Source organism: Engystomops pustulosus, chromosome 1 (assembly GCF_040894005.1).
Source record: "Engystomops pustulosus chromosome 1, aEngPut4.maternal, whole genome shotgun sequence".
Lineage (NCBI taxonomy): Eukaryota > Metazoa > Chordata > Amphibia > Anura > Leptodactylidae > Engystomops > Engystomops pustulosus.
In genome coordinates, this window is record NC_092411.1 from 290,492,183 (window position 1) to 290,514,136 (window position 21,954).

The 21,954-nt window shown below is 44.8% G+C and overlaps 1 protein-coding gene across 1 annotated transcript in view; it reads right to left on the reverse strand.

Moving 5' to 3' along the window:
- Window positions 1-21,954, reverse strand: part of LOC140113590 (vomeronasal type-2 receptor 26-like) — a 103,187-nt gene that overhangs the window by 48,660 nt on the left and 32,573 nt on the right. Inside the window, exon 2 of the mRNA XM_072132649.1 lies at window positions 7,140-7,925. Coding sequence (XP_071988750.1) covers window positions 7,140-7,925 — 786 coding nt within the window. The remainder of the gene's footprint in view (window positions 1-7,139; window positions 7,926-21,954) is intronic.

Genomic DNA, 21,954 nt, shown 5'->3' on the forward strand with positions numbered 1-21,954 from the left:
TTTGTAGCAGCTTCCAGAAGGTGGACAAAATTTCCCTGACCTGTCTATGTTGTGCATCATAGGTTGCAATGATGCGTACGTCCTCTGAGGATTCATCCCTGCTTTGAGGGATCAGGAGGGTTTCCCTTCTTTGGGATAGGGCATTTTGGTGGGCATCTCTAAGAATAGCAGTCGGATACCCCCTATCCTGAAATCTATCCCTTAAGTCAGTAGCTGCTCTAAGATATTCTGACATATCGGAACAATTCCTCCTAGCCCGAAGGTATTGTCCTTTTGGGATACCATGTTTAAGTGGTGTGGGATGCCAACTATTCCATGCTAGTAGGCTATTTGTAGCCGTTGGTTTCCTAAAGATCTTAGTTCTTAAACCTCCTGACAGAGTCTTTTCTATAGAGAGGTCAAGGAACGAGATCCTGTCTTCATGAATCTCTGAGGTCAGAAACAGTCCTATGGTATTTGTATTAAGGACCCTGACAAATTCCTTGAAGTCCTCTACCGTGCCATTCCACAGAATGAGCACGTCGTCTATGAAACGTAACCAGATCATTATGTGGGATGTGAAAAGTTCCAACTGGTCATTAAAGACCAGTTCTTTCTCCCACCAGCCCAGGAAGAGATTAGCGTATGTGGGAGCACAAGGGCTCCCCATAGCCACTCCCCTGAGCTGGTGGAAGAACTTCCCATTAAACGTAAAAACGTTATGTTCCAACACAAAGCGTAGGAGAGAAATTATCAGTTCATTGTGTTTCATAAATTGTGTGCCTCTGGATTGCAAAAAATAGGCAACGGCATTGCAACCAGCATCATGAGGTATCGAATTGTACAGTGCTTCGACATCCAAACTAGCCAGGAGGGTGCCCTGATCTATTTGGACTCCTTCCAGTCTCTTTAACACGTCCATCGTATCTCTCACATACGATGGAAGTGTCTGGACGAAAGGGCGAAGAACCTGGTCCACATATAGACTTGTATTCTGAGTGACACTGTCGATCCCCGATACAATAGGGCGGCCCTTAAGGGGTGTTGTCCCCTTATGGATTTTGGGGAGGCCATAAAAAGTGGCCACCCTAGGGAATTTAGGTATCAAGAACTCAGATTCGGCTGGACTAACCAATTTATCAGAGAGTGCTTGGCGTATGATCTCCTTCAGAATATCCCTGAATCGTGTAGTGGGATTCTGATCCAAGGCTCTATAGCAGTCCCTGTCTCTTAAAATGTTCCGGCACATCAGGATGTATTGGTCCCTGTCCATAATGACCAAGTTTCCCCCTTTGTCAGAGGGCTTGATCACTATGGATTTATCATCCTCCAAGTTTTTGATGCATTGCCTCTCTGCTTTGGTGATGTTATGTTGCACCTTACCAGAGTTGGTCTCTAGACTTCTCAGTTCATCAGTAACCAGGGTTAAGAAGATATCCAATGAGGTGTCATTACTTGTCGGTGGGAATTTCATAGAGGGGGGCTTAAGTTTAGTAAACGGGCCCTCCCCCTCCTGTTGTTGTGTTTCACCCACCAGACCCATCATTGCTTCAAAGCACTCCAGGTCTGTATCTTCTAGGCCCAGCTCCTCACACTGTCTCCTACTGTGTTGTTTGAAAAATTTTCTCCATTTCAATTTCCTAATAAATAACTGTAAATCTTTGACCCAGGTAAACATATCAAAAGAGGGCGTTGGTACAAATGATAACCCCTTACTTAAGGTCTGTCTTTCTGTATCTGTTATTATTCGTTTGGAGAGGTTTATAATCTGCATTTGGTTTTGAATAGGGCTCAATTTCATTTTTGTTTCCTCCTCACCATGTAATCGGTGATTGGTGCCTCTCTGGCTAAAAAACCCCCCCGTTGTTGTTTTCTCTGCGGGGCCCCTCTTCCTCTATTTCCTCCTCTGGAACTAGTACTCTCCACTCCCCCTTGATATTGATAGGGTCTATTCGGCTGTTTTCTGGGTGTGTTATTTATTCTCCGCACAGATTCACTATCTGATAGTTCGCACTCAGAAGATGACGGTTCAGCTTCTGATACACCCTTAGTTTTGTCAGAGTGTGGTATATTAAATATGTTTCCCTCTTTAAAGTCTTGTGTGTCGCGACAAAATTGGTAATGTTTACGTTCTTTTATTTGAATTGTAAATCGCTCCACAGTGCGCTGCAGCGTTGCTTCTTTTTTCTCAAAGTCGCTATTGGATGTAAACTTTTTAGCATATTCAATATGTTCTTTTAACTTAAGTGATGTTACTTCCAATCTTGCTTTTTCCTCTTCTAAGAGGAGTCTCATGAATCTGAGTGAGGAGTCAATTGACTCTTTCTCCCATCTTTTCAAAAACTCAGCTGATCTTATCCTAGCTGCAGGCTGGAGATGTATCCTAAGTCCCCTGGGGACAATGCTGTTTTTAAGATATGTCTCCAAAGACTGGGTCTCCCACCACCCCCGAATATGGTCCTTGTAAACCTGGGTCAGATTTTTAAATGCTGCTGAAATACTTATACTCTGTGAATCGATTGCCAGCTCCTTTCCGGAGAAAACCTCTCTCGCTTCATCCAGCCATTTATCAGTATTTAAATCACTAGCCAGAAAACCTGCCATCCCCTATTCTAAAGGTATTTGCAATCAAGAAAAATCTACTAATTATAAATATGCGGTTCACGAGACTCCTCTTAGAAGAGGAAAAAGCAAGATTGGAAGTAACATCACTTAAGTTAAAAGAACATATTGAATGTGCTAAAAAGTTTACATCCAATAGCGACTTTGAGAAAAAAGAAGCAACGCTGCAGCGCACTGTGGAGCGATTTACAATTCAAATAAAAGAACGTAAACATTACCAATTTTGTCGCGACACACAAGACTTTAAAGAGGGAAACATATTTAATATACCACACTCTGACAAAACTGAGGGTGTATCAGAAGCTGAACCGTCATCTTCTGAGTGCGAACTATCAGATAGTGAATCTGTGCGGAGAATAAATAACACACCCAGAAAACAGCCGAATAGACCCTATCAATATCAAGGGGGAGTGGAGAGTACTAGTTCCAGAGGAGGAAATAGAGGAAGAGGGGCCCCGCAGAGAAAACAACAACGGGGGGGTTTTTTAGCCAGAGAGGCACCAATCACCGATTACATGGTGAGGAGGAAACAAAAATGAAATTGAGCCCTATTCAAAACCAAATGCAGATTATAAATCTCTCCAAACGAATAATAACAGATACAGAAAGACAGACCTTAAGTAAGGGGTTATCATTTGTACCAACGCCCTCTTTTGATATGTTTACCTGGGTCAAAGATTTACAGTTATTTATTAGGAAATTGAAATGGAGAAAATTTTTCAAACAACACAGTAGGAGACAGTGTGAGGAGCTGGGCCTAGAAGATACAGACCTGGAGTGCTTTGAAGCAATGATGGGTCTGGTGGGTGAAACACAACAACAGGAGGGGGAGGGCCCGTTTACTAAACTTAAGCCCCCCTCTATGAAATTCCCACCGACAAGTAATGACACCTCATTGGATATCTTCTTAACCCTGGTTACTGATGAACTGAGAAGTCTAGAGACCAACTCTGGTAAGGTGCAACATAACATCACCAAAGCAGAGAGGCAATGCATCAAAAACTTGGAGGATGATAAATCCATAGTGATCAAGCCCTCTGACAAAGGGGGAAACTTGGTCATTATGGACAGGGACCAATACATCCTGATGTGCCGGAACATTTTAAGAGACAGGGACTGCTATAGAGCCTTGGATCAGAATCCCACTACACGATTCAGGGATATTCTGAAGGAGATCATACGCCAAGCACTCTCTGATAAATTGGTTAGTCCAGCCGAATCTGAGTTCTTGATACCTAAATTCCCTAGGGTGGCCACTTTTTATGGCCTCCCCAAAATCCATAAGGGGACAACACCCCTTAAGGGCCGCCCTATTGTATCGGGGATCGACAGTGTCACTCAGAATACAAGTCTATATGTGGACCAGGTTCTTCGCCCTTTCGTCCAGACACTTCCATCGTATGTGAGAGATACGATGGACGTGTTAAAGAGACTGGAAGGAGTCCAAATAGATCAGGGCACCCTCCTGGCTAGTTTGGATGTCGAAGCACTGTACAATTCGATACCTCATGATGCTGGTTGCAATGCCGTTGCCTATTTTTTGCAATCCAGAGGCACACAATTTATGAAACACAATGAACTGATAATTTCTCTCCTACGCTTTGTGTTGGAACATAACGTTTTTACGTTTAATGGGAAGTTCTTCCACCAGCTCAGGGGAGTGGCTATGGGGAGCCCTTGTGCTCCCACATACGCTAATCTCTTCCTGGGCTGGTGGGAGAAAGAACTGGTCTTTAATGACCAGTTGGAACTTTTCACATCCCACATAATGATCTGGTTACGTTTCATAGACGACGTGCTCATTCTGTGGAATGGCACGGTAGAGGACTTCAAGGAATTTGTCAGGGTCCTTAATACAAATACCATAGGACTGTTTCTGACCTCAGAGATTCATGAAGACAGGATCTCGTTCCTTGACCTCTCTATAGAAAAGACTCTGTCAGGAGGTTTAAGAACTAAGATCTTTAGGAAACCAACGGCTACAAATAGCCTACTAGCATGGAATAGTTGGCATCCCACACCACTTAAACGTGGTATCCCAAAAGGACAATACCTTCGGGCTAGGAGGAATTGTTCCGATATGTCAGAATATCTTAGAGCAGCTTCTGACTTAAGGGATAGATTTCAGGATAGGGGGTATCCGACTGCTATTCTTAGAGATGCCCACCAAAATGCCCTATCCCAAAGAAGGGAAACCCTCCTGACCCCTCAAAGCAGGGATGAATCCTCAGAGGACGTACGCATCATTGCAACCTATGATGCACAACATAGACAGGTCAGGGAAATTTTGTCCACCTTCTGGAAGCTGCTACAAATGGATCCAGATGTGGGCCACTTGGTAGGTGAGTTTCCAAAGATAACATATCGAAGGGGCAGGAATCTTAAAGATAAATTGGTGCATAGCCACTTGGAACCTGAGGTTGTGGAAACCTGGCTCCCCAGACCACCATGCGGAACTTTCAAATGTGGTTCCTGCAAGGCATGCCAATCGATCCTACCGAGTAGGACCTTCATGAGTAAAATTACGGGACGTGTATATCCGAACCAACAGATTATTAATTGCAGGAGCAGAGGGGTCGTCTATTTGCTTACTTGCAAGTGTGGGTCCCAATACGTGGGGAAAACCATACGGGAATTCCGTGTACGTATTAGGGAACACATAAGGAACATCGAAAGAAAAGATGATACGGTTGTATCCCGACATGTTTGGGACAAACATAAAGGAGATGCCCTCTGCATTAAATTTCAAGGAATTGAAGCGGTCTCACCACCAATAAGAGGGGGTGACTTTGACCGTCTTGTCACTCAACGAGAGTCCCGTTGGATTTGTGTGATGGCCACCGAAAAACCGCAGGGTCTTAATGACTCTATTAATTATGCCTGCTTTCTATAAAACCTGTTTTGATATGGATTTGGAGTACCTAATATCATTTATAGGTGCCCACGTACCCATGAATGGGGAACGAGTATGTGATATATTTCTTCTTTCTTTTTTCTTTTTTATTGTCCTCTATGAATTCATTTATTTCACCTTGTTTTACCGGCTCCTTCTGGAATTCCTCCTCGCTTTTTGAAGCTATTAGGTATAATCTCTTTACTCTAATAAACCGCATGATCGATCCCTGCAGTTGAAGAGATGCGTTTTTTCGCATTCCACGTGATCACCGGTGGTGCGATACTATTGGTCCAGGTGATCGGGCCTCCGTCTACGTCATATGGAAGGTGGGCGTTGCGGTTGGTGGACCCGATGGAGTACCGCCCACAAGAGGTGGGGCTTTATAAATAAATAGCCTGCCGCATCGCGCGGCGCGTACGGCCGCTACAGTGCCGGAGAAGCAGACGGACGACTGTGACTGCCTGAATATTATCCTATGGTGGTCGCAGCGTCTGTTCTGCGGCATCTAAATGTGTGAATGTGCCTGAATGTTGTGGTGCCTCTGATGATGCATTGGTCATAAGGGCCAATGCTGAAACGCGTAAGGCAGGAAATACAAGAATAGGCAATTCACTGGCTTGCTTCAACCCTGCAGCCAGCTAAAGCTCCTGGACGCTAATCAGCTAGATTTAGAGCTGAGGCGGCGTATTTTAGTCCAGTGTGAACTCCCCCAACCCTGGTGACTATTGAGCACCTCACCACGTATAGAGGGTTAAGGGGTATCACACTGGTTAGCCTAAGTCCAGTTTGATTTGATACGGCTATTTAATTAGCCCAGGTTTTAATATATTTTTTGTTACATAATAAAGTTTTGTCTTTTAAACGTTCTAGTTAGGCAGAAAATTTAAAAAAAAAAAAAACTTCCTACAATGAGCAGGGATTCATGCCATCTCAGATGTTAGTTTTCCTTTAAGAAGCTCTCACTACTCTGCACTTATTACACATGTTTGACCTGGTTACCCATATAAAAGACACGTGTCCACAAAGTCATTCACTCACACATCAACCTCTCCACCATGGACAAGACCAGAAAGCGGCCTTACCGACACCAGGCCCACATTGTAAACCTGCGGAAGGCTGGTCACAAGATAATCTTCCTCAGTCTGGGGCTCCATGCAAATTATTGCCATGTAGGCTAAGAAGAATTCTAAAAATATGTCAGTAATCACCCCGAAACTACACAGGAGGACCCAAACAATGACTTGTAGGTAGCTGTGACCACAATAACAATTACTATCAGTTATACAATACGATCTCACGGAGTAAAATCCTGCAGGTGCCACAAGGTTCCCCTTCTCATGCCAGCACATGTCCCGGCCCATTTATAGCTCACAAATGACCATCTGGATGATCAGAGGGGGCATGGGAGAAGGTTAAATGGTAGGATGAGACCAATGGTATCAACTCCACTCACTGTGCTTGGAGGAAGTTGAAGGATGAGTTCAAACTCAAGAGCACATCGCCCTAAGTGTGAAGCACGAGGAATTATTATACTCTGATATTTTTATATTCTGTCTCTCACAGTTAAATAAGAACAATATGAATTACAGACGTCTACAATGCGCAGTGTATCAAATACTTATTTCCCCACTGTAATTCTTACCTTCCATTGAAATTTATATCCACTTAGTTTATTCCCAGTCGCCTTCATAATGTGTAAGGCATGGGCCAGAATATACACCGATACATATGTATAGTATAAGCTTTTATCAATCAAGTCATAATATGCTGGTGGAATAGAATAAATCTCAGTGCAGTTCACTCCGCGATGTCCATAATGCAACCGGTAAAAGATATTCCTATGTTTATCCTTGGTCAGACAATGGAAGAGCTTGTACCAGATCTCCATCAGCAGTGGATCGTTTGGACGGGTTGATGGGTTCACATTCTGAATAGATTTCACCACCCGTGAGATTGTTCTTCTCTTCACCATGAGAACTAAACTGCAGTTGATAAATTGTATCATATCATATTTTGTTCTCAATAAACCGATCCATGACTCGTGAAGGATGAGGGTGATATTTTCTATAAGAGCTTTAGATTTTCTTATAATTGGAATATAGTTTGGTGAATAAGGTCCACAGATCACCACAACTTGTGCAGTATATTTATCGATCTCCTCCATTTGCCTTATGGCTTTCTCTTTCCGGCTCAGATTAATAATATACTCAATGCAGATCCCGTGCTTGGCCATCAGGTTACTCAGTTCTCTTACTCCCATCTCATTGCTCCCCTCACCTGTTGTGATAATCCCAACCCAGTTCCATCCAAAACCTTTCAGAAATGTAACAATTGCCGCATATCGAGTGGAGTCATCGGGAGCAAACTGAAATTTTGTGGAGGATACATCTCTATCGTGTAGGATGGGGTCACTGACTCCATATCTGAGCTGCGGAGACAGAACACAATGGGATAAGAAATACAAATGGCTTCTTTTTCACCAAAAAGACTATTTTCAAGATATTGTAAACATTTTTTTTCCTGCCAATAACAAATAGACCAGTGGTCCAACAGAATATTTTAGTTGAAAAAAATGTGATGGCCTCTTTCTACTTGAATCCCATAAAGTACATTTTTGTCAAAAGGCGGAGCTTATTAGAAAACTATTTAAGTTGTTTTGCTTTACCTATGGAGGGGTGGGGTTAAGAGGGATATCCATTAAATCTCACAATACAATGTAGGCTTGTGAAGGTGCCATTGTGCCATCATCAGAACCATACAAGAAGCTTAAAGGGGTGTTCCCATTTCAGCAAATTAATGTTGTTGTTTGTAGTGTAAAAAGTTGACCAGTTTCACAATGTTCTTTCTGTACTCATGTCTCTCGGTTTTCTAGATCTCTGCTTACTGTCATTCTATAAAAATCTTTTATGTTTCCTTCCAGTGGACAGACAATTGATCATGGTCACACAGGTGAAGGCTCATCATAACCCACAGCTCTGATTACCCTCGGTGCTATAACGAGCCGTGCACCTGTGTGACATCACATGACCGGGGATATGACGAGCTGTGCACCTGTGTGACCAGGGTCAGATTTCTGTCCACTGGAAGTAACATAGAAGCTTTCTATAGAAGGGCAGCAAGCAGAGATCTAGAAAATCATGAGGAATTGATACAGAAAGCATCATGCATCTACCATAAGGTAAGTTGAGTAACTGAGTGCATTTATTCCATTTTACAACCGAATTATAAAAGTGTTACATTGAAGCGCGACTGGTAGTGGGCACAAAATACTTTGATCATTTTTATCTATATTTTACATATTTTATTTTGTTTTTTGTTTTTTAACCAATTAGCATATTGCCCTTTAACTTCTACTGAGCTCGCACCAGTATCGACAGCTGCATTTTGCACCAGTCCAGTTCTCCACTGAATTCGTTTTCTAGAGTAATGGTGGATACAAATCGCACTAAAGTTTCATATTTTTTATAAATATACTATTATCAACATTGTACAGCAAAAAAGTCTTTCTAATTCATATCCTGTTTCATGTTTTAAAATATTTCAATTTTTTTTATTTTCTCTTAACCACCTCCTATTCACGCCCCCGCCCCAAAAGAACACCAACATTTTTCACCTTTTATCTCCTACTCACATTCCCCATCCCTCCCCCACTCTCTCCCCTCACATATCAAATACATTACCATAACATAACCTATTACTTCTCATCCAAGGAGACCACATTGAATTCAAATCCAAAAGGCGCCTAATGCGCAGTATACAGCCAGCCTGCCCCCATGTAGTATACATCCAGCCTGCCCCCATGTAGTATACAGCCAGCCTGCCCCCATGTAGTATACAGCCAGCCTGCCCCCATGTAGTATACAGTCTGCCAGCCCCCAGCAGTATACAGCCTGCAAGCTCCCAGTAGTATACAGCCTGCCAGCCCGCAGAAGTATACAGCCTGCAAGCCCCCAGTAGTATACAGCCAGCCTGCTCCCATCAGTATATAGCCAGCAAGCCCCCAGTAGTATATAGCCACCCTGCCCCCATGTAGTAAACAGCCAGCCTGCCCCCAGTAGTATATAGCCACCCTGCCCCCATGTAGTATACAGCCAGCCTGCCCCTATGTAGTATACAGCCAGCCTGCCCCCATGTAGTATACAGCCAGCCTGCCCCCATGTAGTATACAGCCAGCCTGCCCCCATGTAGTATACAGCCAGCCTGCCCCCATGTAGTATACAACCTGCCAGCCCCCAGCAGTAGACAGCCTGCCAGCCCCCAGTAGTATACAGCCTGCCAGCCCCCAGTAGTATACAGTCTGCCATCCCCCAGTAGTATACAGCCTGCCAGCCCCCTGTAGCATACAGCCTGCCAGCCCCCAGTTGTATATAGCCTGCCAGCCCCAGCAGGATACAGCCTGCCAGCCCCCTGTAGCATACATCCTGCCAGCCCCCAGCAGTATACAGCCTGCCAGCCACCAGTAGTATACAGCCTGCCATCCTCCAGTAGTATACAGCCTGCCAGCCCCCAGTAGTATACAGCCTGCCAGCCCCCTGTAGCATACAGCCTGCCAGTCCCCAGTAGTATATAGCCTGCCAGCCCCAGCAGGATGCAGCCTGCCATCCCCAGTAGTATACAGCCTGCCAGCCCCCATCAGTATACAGCCAGCCCCTAGTAGAATACAGCCTGCCAGCCCCCATGTAGTATACAGCCTGCCAGCCCCCTGGTCTGGTGATTCGAACACCATTGGTAGGCACTTGTGGGCATTGGTACTGTTTGTATAACTTATATTTTGATTATCCTTTTGTGCCTGACTGGGATACCGCATTGAGGGAAGTATAGCTATTACTATTTTGACCACCACCCTTTGTCCTGTTATTTCTGTGTTTTTAATCCATTTGAGTGTCATTTTGTGGCCAGCCCCATGCAGTATATAGCCAGCCTGCCCCCAGTAGTATACAGCCTGCAAGCCCCCATGTAGTATACAGCCAGCCCCCAGTAGTATACAGCCGCCCCCCCCCCAACTCTTAAAAAAAAAACTTATATACTCACCCTCGTTGTCGGCGAGGCTCCCCGATGTCCCCAATGTCGGCGCGTCCCGTCTTCTTTCCTTCCCGCGGCTCTTCTTTTTCATTCTTTCTTCTGTCATGGACGCGGCCATGTTTTCTTCCACAGGCACATACTATGACGCGGCCGCTGCTGACGTTATAATATGTGCCGGCCAGGAAGAAAACATGGCCGCGTCCATGACAGAAGAAAGAAGAAGAGCCACAGGGAAGAAAGAAGACGGGACGCGCCGACATCGGGGACATCGGGGAGCCTCGCCGACATTGGAGGGTGAGTATATAAGTTTATTTTTTTTAAGTGGATTATTTTTTTAAGTGGGTTGTGTAGTAGACTCGTGTATATTCCAAGGGGACGTTTTTCAGCACATTTTTTGAACTCTTTTGGCCTCTAGGACGCTGTCCCATTTTTCAAATCTGCCCTGTGTCACTATAAGTGATAATATCTGTGGAACTCTTCAACATATCCGGGGGATTTTGAGATTGTTCTCTTAAGACATATTGTACTTCTAATTAGTTTTAAAATTTGGATCTTATGTGTTTAGTTATTAAAAAAAAACTTTTGATGCAGATAGTCATAGCACCCAAATAAATTCCTTACTTACATTTCTCAAATGTCTGCTTTATATTGGATGTTTTTTTTTAGATTCCACATATTTTGCTAGAATGTTATGAGGCTTAGAATTTGGGGCCATTTTTACATTTTTTGGAAAATCTCAAAACCCGTATTTTTATGGACCTGCTCACATGTAATTGTCTGCAAGAGGTCTAAATAATAGAAAGACTTGTAAATTACCTCAATATGGAATCTACACACCTCAATGTATAAAAAAGAACTTTTAAGAAGTTTGTTAACCCTTTATATTTTTTTAGGGGTTAAAAAAAATGGAGGTGAGCTCTATAAATTGTAATATTTTTTAAAAATACATTTGTTTTGGACGGAAAATTAAAAATTTGCAATGTATTAGATGAAAAAAGGCTTGATACCGGAGGTGGTTACCTGCTATGGGCGCACAGCCGGGCATAGAATGGGAGGAGCCATCCAGAGCAGATTTGCAGTGTCACCTTGTACAGGCTATAATTTATTTCTTTTTTGAATGTGGACCTATAGGGGCTTATTTTTTTACCACATGAGATTCACTTTTCTGGTACGTAATACTGGGGCATCTATAGCTAATTCATAAGATTTGATTAACTCTTTGTTGGTGGAGGGAATCATCAATTTTTGTTTTTTCTGTTTAGTTTTTTTTATTATTATTCTTTGGGTTGCCATGATTACGGAGATACCTCATTTATATAGATCTGTTTTCCAATGTTACTCAATAAAACTAATTTAGAGAAAATCTTTTCATTTTAGCACCAAATGCATAATGTCTTTTCAACTGCATAACATTTTTATTTTTCAGCTGACAAATCAAATTTTGCGAGAAGCATTGTCCTTTTTAGTGGTCTAATTTGGGAGCAAGTAACATTTTTTTAAATCACTTTTAGAGCATTTTTTAAAGGGTTTTAATTAAAAATTCTTTTTTTGGAACATTTTTTGATGTTTTTTTTTTACAGGGCTCACTGTGCGGGTCCAGCAATGACTCTGTTTTATTAAACAGATTGTTACGGATGCAGTAACACCAAATATGTGGGGTTTATGTGTATTTTGCTCAATTATACTGAAAAAAAACTAATTAAGAGAAAATCTTGTTGATTTTAGCCTCACCATATTTTCAGATGCATACTTTTTTTTATTTTTTGGCTGACAAATCTGGTTAAGGGCTCATTTTTTTGTGAGAAGAGTGCTCTTATTTTAGAATGTGTAACTTTTTAAAATCACTTTTAAGAGCATTTTTAAGGATATTAATTAAAAATTATTTATTTTCGGGGTGGTTTTTGTCCTGCTGCATTGTAATACACAGATTGTTATGGACGCGGTGATAGCAAATGTGGGGGCTTTTGTGTATTTGTATTTTTTATACTTTAAGTGTTTTTATGATAAAGCCACATTTTGGGGGCTTATAATTTTATTTATTTTTTTTTAATTTATTTTAATGTTTTAAACAGTTTTTTAACTATTTTAACTTATACAAACTTTAACTTGAACCAGCAATGCTCTTATTCAAGTTCAATACACTGCTCTGCAATACTAATACTCACTCATGTGCAGACCGGAAGGGGTCTGACTGCCTGGAACATCGGGAAGCCCGGGGCACTCAGCAGAACTCACGGCCGCCCACAAGTGGATCTGAACCCCCGGCAAGTGTCACGGGGGGTCCGATCTTTAAAGAGATCACCCTTACATGCCATGGTTATAGATTTAAAGGGTTAACACTTGGAACAAGTGCCAGAAGCGGGATGTAATAAAACATACCGATGCTGGAAGTATCTTCCCGCAGGGATGTACTATTATGTCCAGGTGCGTGAAGGATTTAAAATACCCCAAAAGTGGAGAAAACCCTCAATATACCATAAATACTTTTTTGTTTTTTAAGTTTCATCTAAGATTTCTAGGCTTGGTATAGTATATGCAGTCTGTTATTTTCCTTGCAACCTGACTTCTTAAGAACACCTGACTTATAGACTACCCCTAGTTACAGACAGACCCATTTTCCCACTGTGAACTTTGGTAAAGGTCTCTGGATACTTTACTTTACTTCCAGGGTGCAATGATCAGCTGTAATGTGTCTGTAATGAATTTAAAACATTTTTGTCTAGAGCTACATTTCTAAAATATACAGTTCCGACTTTTCCAACTTGCATACAAATTCAACTTAAGTACAAGCCCAAGGAACCTATCTTGTACGTAACATGGGGACTGTCTATATATATACAGGCAGTGAGACACTGAAGGGGTTAACTGTGGATGGGCGATATGTTTCCCCTGGGTTTTCCTACAATGCAAGGCCTTAATGCTGAAGTTGTGTTGTCCAGCACCTTGGACACAGGTGGAGGGAGCAGCCTAATCAGGCTGCATAAAGCTGCTGAGCAGAGCTGAGAGAATTGGCCCTAAAAGTCTGAGGGTGCAGTCACATGTTGCAGTTAAAACTGCATGGGAATTTGGAGGTGGTTTTAGGTGCAGTTTTGTCAATTTCACAGGTGAAAGACATGAACTGAAAGGGTGAATTTGATTTTGAAGGAGAAAGCTGTTCCAAAAATTTCATTCACCTGTTGATTTGATGTCTTTTACTTGTTAAAATAAATAATATCACCTAAATCTACCCCAAAACTAATTGCGATGCAGTTTTAACTGCAACGTGTGACCGCACCCTCAAAGGAGGATTGAGAGCGCACATAGCCCTGACTTCTATGCCTGGAACAAGCAACTTTCTTTATGTTTTAGTGGTGAGTTAGGGGAACTCACCTGTTTATCTAGCACCCAGAAGGGTAGGATTATGTTTTGATACCAGAATGTGATGGCTGTTTTATGTTGTACCTGCTGCTGGACACTTTGGTGTCACTGTTTTGAACTGCATCACAAATCTCCGCTACCACGATCTCTACTGGGACAAATCTCCCACAAATATATATATATATATATATCATTTTAACAATTTTAGGCAATAAGCACATTTTACTTTGTATTCCCATAAAGACAAGTTTCTTATATGTACTCAGGATAACAAAATAACAGTCTCTAATTCACTGTTATTAACAATAATTCAGAATTTCACAGATATAATCGCAACCAGTCTTTATCAGTCCTGGTCTACACAGTTTCAGTAACCCCTTGTTTTTGACCAGGATCTTCTGACTGTGGAGCTGAGCTCATCCCTGTTCCCTGCAGCAGCCCCTATCCTTGCACTCCAGGTTAAGCTCACATTGAAACACCCTCCGTGATGGCAAACATCAGCAGCCAGTAGAGAGCTACAGGAAGATTAGTTCTTTATCTGGGGAGAGGGAGAGAGGCACAATCAGATCTGATAGTATGATACAGAAGGTATGTAGCAGATCTGACTCTGTTATTGTGTGTAATGTGCATCTCATGGATCTAAATGAATGTGTATATAAACCCTGAACCCTGATAATCTAAACACATTGTCAGTGCACAGCCTCTCCTAGCACTAGAGAGATCATGAATAGAGATGAGTGAGCACTAAAATGCTCGGGTACTCGTTATTCGAGACGAACTTTTCCCGATGCTCGAGTGCTCGTTTCGAGTAACGAGCCCCATTGAAGTCAATGGGAGACTCGAGCATTTTTCAAGGGGACCAAGGCTCTGCACAGGGAAGCTTGGCCAAACACCTGGGAACCTCAGAAAAGGATGGAAACACCACGGAAATGGACAGGAAACAGCAGGGGCAGCATGCATGGATGCCTCTGAGGCTGCTTAATCGCACCATTATGCCAAAATTATGGGCAACAGCATGGCCATGACAGAGTGACCGAATGAGGCTAGATAGCATCTAAAACATCCAATAATTGACCCTGACACTATAGGGGACGGCATGCAGAGGCAGCGGCAGCAGCGGCAGGCTAGAGAGTGGCATGGCAACATACCCTAAATGGACTCAGGCTTCAAACCAATGGGTGGCAGAGAGGAACCAAAGGAGGTGAGCAAGAAGCGCTCAAATAATATCGGTACATGATAAAAGTTTGCCAGTATATTTTGTGGATTACACAGCAGGGTGGCGACAAAGTTAACATGGAAGCCATGAAAACAATCCAAAATTCTGCCTGACACAGCTCGTTTGATAAGGGGACCATGTATGGAGGCAGTGAACTAGTAGTAGATTAAAGGTGCTGCAGTTAAAACTATGTTAGTTGGATCTTGGCATGGAGCTGGCGCTCCGCTGCCAGGCGAGCTTTTGCCAATCCAAGCCCCTGTCTCAGGGCTACTCCCCAAACAGCACTTCTAAGAACCTTTTGTATAAGATCAAGTGTAGTAGCGTTCTTATAAGTTTGGGATATGGCGGGTGAGGGGAATGTAAACATCTGCGCAAAAAGCGCTGAAATAATATCCGTAAATGAAAAAAGTTTTCCAGTATATTTTGTGGCTTACACAGCACGGTGGCGACAAAGTTAACAAGTTTGATGCGGAATGCCCTGTAATAGCTCTTGGGCGGTGTGCCTTTTATCACCTAGGCTCAGCAGTTTGAGCACCGCCTGCTGTCGCTTAGCGACGGCACTGCTGCTGTGCCTAGAGCTACCGACTGATGGCGCCATGCCCACGGATGGTAATTCGGAGGAGGAGGAGGAGGTGGAGGAGGGGTGGGAGGAGGAGGAGGCATAGTAGGCCTGAAACACCTGGACCGAGGTAGGCCCCGCAATCCTCTGCGTCGGCAGTATATGACCAGCCCCAGGGTCAGACTCGGTCCCAGCCTGCACCAAGTTAAGAGTAGTAGCGTTCTTATAAGTTTGGAATATGGCGGGTGAGGGGAATGTAAACAGATGCGCAAGAAGCGCTGAAATAATATCCATAAATGGTAAAAGTTTGCCAGTATATTTTGAGGATTACACAGCAGGGTGGCGACAAAGTTAACAAGTTTGTTGTGGAAGCCATGAAAACAACCCAAAATTCTGCCTGACACAGCACGTTTGATAAGGCGGCCATGTATGGAGGCAGTGAACTAGTAGTAGATTAAAGGTGCTGCAGTTAAAACTATGTTAGTTGGTTCTTGGCATGGAGCTGGCGCTCCGCTGCCAGGCGAGCTTTCGCCAATCCAAGCCCCTGTCTCTAGGCTACTCCCCAAACAGCACTTCTAAGAACCTTTTGTATAAGATCAAGTGTAGTAGCGTTCTTATAAGTTTAGGATATGGCGGGTGAGGGGAATGTAAACAGATGCGCAAGAAGCGCTGAAATAATATCCGTAAATGGTAAAAGTTTGCCAGTGTATTTTGTGGATAACACAGCAGGGTGGCGACAAAGTTAACAACTTTGATGTGGAATCCATGAAAACAACCCAAATTTCGGCCTGACACACCTCGTTTGATAAAGGGACGATGTATGGAGGCAGCTATATGGACGACTTTTGGAGGTAGCAATGGAGACAACGTGTGGAGGCTGCTATGGAGACAATTCAATTTGGATAGTGCCTGTATGTGGCAGTCCAAAAAAGTTTTCAAACCAGAGGAGCAGGTAGGTGGCCCTCCATAAAAATGGAATAGATTGAGTGCCTGTATGTGGCAGTCCAAAAAAGTTTTCAAACCAGAGGAGCAGGTAGGTGGCCCTCCAGAAAAATTGAATAGATTGAGTGCCTGTATGTGGCACTCCCAAAAATTGTTTAAAACAGAGGACCGGGTCGGTGGCCCTCCATAAAAATTAAATGCATAAAGTACTATAGCTAGAGCCAGTGGGCCCTGTAAAAAAATAGCCAGTTTCCTCTGCTTTACTGTACAAAGAGGAGGAGAAGGAGGAAAATGAGGAGGAGGAGGAGTGGATAAATTATTCAGGTTGAGCTTCCTTCACCTGGTGGAGATTGGAAATTAGGAGAAATCCAGGCTTTATTCATCTTGATAAGCGTCAGCCTGTCAGCGCTGTCAGTCGACAGGCGTGTACGCTTATCGGTGATGATGCCACCAGCTGCACTGAAAACCCGCTCGGACAAGACGCTAGCGGCAGGGCAGGCAAGAACCTCCAAGGCGTACAGCGCCAGTTAGTGCCACATGTCCAGCTTTGAAACCCAGTAGTTGTAGGGAGCTGTGTGATCATTTAGGACGATGGTATGGTCAGCTACGTACTCCCTCACCATCTTTCTGTAAAGATCAGCCCTACTCTGCCGAGACTGGGGACAGGTGACAGTGTCTTGCTGGGGTGACATAAAGCTAGCAAAAGCCTTGTAAAGCGTACCCTTGCCAGTGCTGGAGAAGCTGCCTGCTCGCCTACTCTCCCTCGCTACTTGTCCCGCAGAACTACGCACTCTGCCGCTAGCGCTGTCAGAAGGGAAATACTGTTTCAGCTTGTGCACCAGGGCCTGCTGGTATTCATGCATTCTCACACTCCTTTCCTCTCCAGGGATGAGAGTGGAAAGATTTTGCTTGTACCGTGGGTCCAGGAGAGTGAACACCCAGTAATCGGTGCTGGAATAAATTCTTTGAACGCGAGGGTCACAGTATAGGCAGCCTAGCATGAAATCTGCCATATGCGCCAGAGTACCAACGCGCAAGAATTCACTCCCCTCACTGGCCTGACTGTCCATTTCCTCCTCCTCCAACTCCTCTTCTTCTGCCCATACACGCTCAACAGTGAAGGACTCAACAATGGTCCCCTCTTGTGTCTTGCCAACATTCTCCTCCTCTTCCTCCTCATCCTCTTCCACCTCCTCCGATATGCGCTGAGAAACAGACCTAAGGGTGCTTTGGCTATCAACAAGGGAATCTTCTTCCCCCGTCTCTTGTGACGAGCGCAAAGCTTCCGACTTTTTGCTGACCAGAGAGTTTTTCAACAGGCCAAGCAGCGGGATGGTGAGGCTGATGATGGCGGCATCGCCACTGACCATCTGTGTTGACTCCTCAAAGTTACTCAGCACCTGACAGATATCAGACATCCACGTCCACTCCTCATTGTAGACTTGAGGAAGCTGACTGTCCTGACTACCAGTTCTGGTGGAAGTTGACATGTGGCAGTCTACAATCGCTCGGTGCTGCTGGTAAACTCTGGATAACATGGTTAATGTTGAATTCAACCTCGTGGGCACGTCGCACAACAGTCGGTGAGCGGGCAGTTGGAGGCGGCGCTATGCTGCCCTGAGAGTGGCAGCATCTGTGCTGGACTTCCTGAAATGCGCACAGATGCGGCACACCTTCGTGAGCAAATCAGACAGATTGGGGTATGTCTTGAGGAAACGCTGAACTATGAGATTTAACACATGGGCCAGGCATGGCACATGTGTCAGTCTGCCGAGTTGCAGAGCCGCCACCAGGTTACGGCCGTTGTTACAAACACAACCATGCCTGGCTTCAGGTTCAGTGGTGCCAGCCACAGATCAGTCTGCGCTGTGATGCCCTGTAATAGCTCTTGGGCGGTGTGCCTTTTATCGCCTAGGCTCAGAAGTTTGAGCACCGCCTGCTGTCGCTTAGCGACGGCACTGCTGCTGTGCCTAGAGCTACCGACTGATGGCGCCATGCCCACGGATGGTAATTCGGAGGAGGAGGTGGAGGGGGGGTGGGAGGAGGAGGAGGCATAGTAGGCCTTTGAGACCTGGACCGAGGTAGGCCCCGCAATCCTCGGCGTCGGCAGTATATGACCAGCCCCAGGGTCAGACTCGGTCCCAGCCTCCACCAAGTTAACTCAATGTGCCGTCAGCGATATATAGTGGCCCTGCCCGGCAGCACTCGTCCACGTGTCCGTGGTCAGGTGGACCTTGTCAGAAACGGCGTTGGTCAGAGCACGGATGATGTTCTCTGACACGTGCTTGTGCAGGGCTGGGACGGCACATCGGGAAAAGTAGTGGCGGCTGGGGACCGAATACCGAGGGGCGGCCGCCGCCATGAGGTTTCGAAAGGCCTCGGTCTCTACCAGCCTATAGGGCAGCATCTCCAGGCTAAGCAACTTGGAGATGTGGACGTTGAGGGCTTGGGCGTGTGGGTGGGTTGCGCTATACTTCCTTTTGCGCTCCAGCGTCTGGGGTATGGAGAGCTGAACGCTGGTGGATGCTGTGGAGGATCGTGGAGGCGAAGATGGGGTTTTCGCACGGGAGGTGTTTGGGCCATGGTCCTGGGCAGGGGGCTGACTAGCAGATGACACAAGGGAAGGAGCAGTGGTGTGCCCGGCCGGAGGTGAACGGGCTTGGTGCCATTGAGTGGGGTGTTTAGCATTCATATGCCTGCGCATACTGGTGGTAGTTAAGCTAGTAGTGGTGGAACCCCTGCTGATCCTGGTTTGGCAAAGGTTGCACACCACAGTCCGTCGGTTATCCGGTGTTTCTTTAAAGAACCTCCAGACTTCTGAAAATCTAGCCCTCGCCACGGGAGCTTGACTACAGGCAACATTTGGCGCTGATGCACCAGCTTTGGCCCTGCCTCTCCGTCTGGCCCCACCACTGCCTCTTCTAACCTGTTCTGCTATAGGACTCGCCTCCGTCTCAGAAGCACTGTGTTCACCCGGCCTATCAACGCAGCTTGGGTCTGTCACCTCATCATCCTCCGATCCCTCAGTCTGCTCCCCCCTCGGACTTCCTGCCCTGACAACAACTTCACCACTGTCTGACAACCGTGTCTCCTCATCGTCCGACACCTCTTTACACACTTCTTCCTCACAGGCTGCGACCGGTGGAAAACCTGGGCATCGGAAAATTGCTCAGCAGCAACCGGACAAGTGGTTTGTGACTGTGGGAAGGGTCCAGCAAACAGTTCCTCAGAGTATGCCGGTTCAAATGCCAAATTTTGCTGGGAGGGGGCAGACTGGGGGGAAGGAGGCTGAGGTGGAGGAGCTGGAGGAGTGCTGATTTCGGTGACATGGGTGGACTGCGTGGAAGCCTGACTGGTGGACAAATGGCTAGAAGCATTGTCCGCAATCCACGACATCACCTCTTTGCACTGTTCTGGCCTCAACTGTGCTCTACCACGAGTCCCAGTAACTGGAGACATGATGAACCTAGGGAGTGTAGCTCTGTGGCGTTCCCCTGCTCCCTCATCAGCAGGTGGTGTCTCACCCCGCCCAGGACCACGGCCTCTGACCCCTGCAGTAGTTGGACGCCCACGTCCCCGCCCTCGTCCTCTACCCCTAGCCCTCGGGTTAAACATTTTCAAAATTAAAGTGTAAACTGAATTTTTTTTTTTGTGTGTTTTTTATTTATTTTTTTAAAACAAAACGATGCTATCCTATTGATATGGCTAGTTTCTAACCTACACTGACAGCACACAACTAGATTTTGTGCTGTGCCTGATGACTTTGAGCTATAAAAAGAAATAAAGTTAAAAAAAAAAAAAAATCAGCAGACTCTGCCTAACAGTAATCAAACCCCTAATAAATTGTCCCACTTCGGTGTTTGAGGTGGATATGCGTGTCACTAAGAGCTAAACACAATGGTCGCAAGTCTCCCAGCAAATTCCTCACAATATGGTACTAGCTGCACTACTAATGCCAGCAAGCCCAGCCACAAGCAAACAAAAAAAGGAAAATATAACGCTATTGTAGGCCTACGTAAGCCGTTGGGGTTCTCCTATGGCTATTTTCTAGCCTACAGTGAAAGCACACTGCTTTGCAAGATGACTTTGAGCTATAAAAAGAAATAAAGGTAAAAAAAAATAAATCAGCAGACTCAACTGTAGCAACTGTAGCAAGTCTCCCTGCAAATTACTCACAATATGGTACTAGCTGCACTACTAATGGCAGCAAGCCCAGCCACAGGCAAACCAAAAAAAGTAAAATAAAACGTTATTGTAGCCCTAAGAAGGGCTGTTGGGTTCTTGGTGAATCACTCCTGCCTAACTCTATTCTAAAAGAACACCCTAACGCTTTCCCTGACCAGCAGCAGCTCTCTCCCTAGCGGCATCCAGATAGAGAATGATCCGAGCAGCGCGGGCAGGGGCTAGTCTATTCCAGGGTCACCTGATCTGGCCAGCCAACCACTGCTATCGACGTGTAAGGGTACCACGTCATGCTGGGTGGAGTGCAGAGTCTCCTGGCTTGTGATTGGCTCTGTTTCTGGCCGCCAAAAAGCAAAAACGGCGGGAGATGCCATTTTCTCGAGCGGGCGGAGTATTCGTCCGAGCAACGCGCAGTTTCGAGTACGCTAATGCTCGAACGAGCATCAAGCTCGGACGAGTATGTTCGCTCATCTCTATTGCTAGAGTATCTCTGAAGGCCATCATCACTCCTCTCTTTTCTTTCCCAAAGGTGGAGGTGATCACATTTCTGTGATATAGCTTCCGTCCACATGAAAGCTCTCTTTTGTGGGCTATTCAAGCCTTTTATGTTCATGGATACTATTTTATATCCCATATTGAAGCCTGTAATGTCAGAACGGGTCTACCGTGTGTAATGTTCTCCCCAATTACTTCGGCTGTGGTGTTGTGCTTGTAACACAGGGTTGGTTATAATATACACGACAACAATTTAGGCAATATTTCCACCAGACAACCAGTAAACACAGATAAGACAGTTAAGTTAGTCAGTTTTTTGAGTACAGATGATGTACTCAAGTAAGTTGGGCAATGTGGTAACAACATAAACTAGCCCTTTTGCTGCTGAGCAGCTGCTAATATATAAATCTGCACAGCCAATCTCTAAAGATAATTCAGGAGTTATCTAGTTAATAACCACAATAAATTCAGTGCATCCATACAATTAACATTACAACTATAATGTAGTAATTATAAATACCGGATCCCACGTGTTCAGCAGACCAACACCATCCTTAGGACATGTATTTTGTCTTGATATTTGATCAATAACTTGATCAGGAATCTCCATCTATATGGAATTGCGTACTGGCGCAGCAGCGTAGTTGGAGGTTAGTATTCTATTCTGCCCTGTAATGTGGCTGC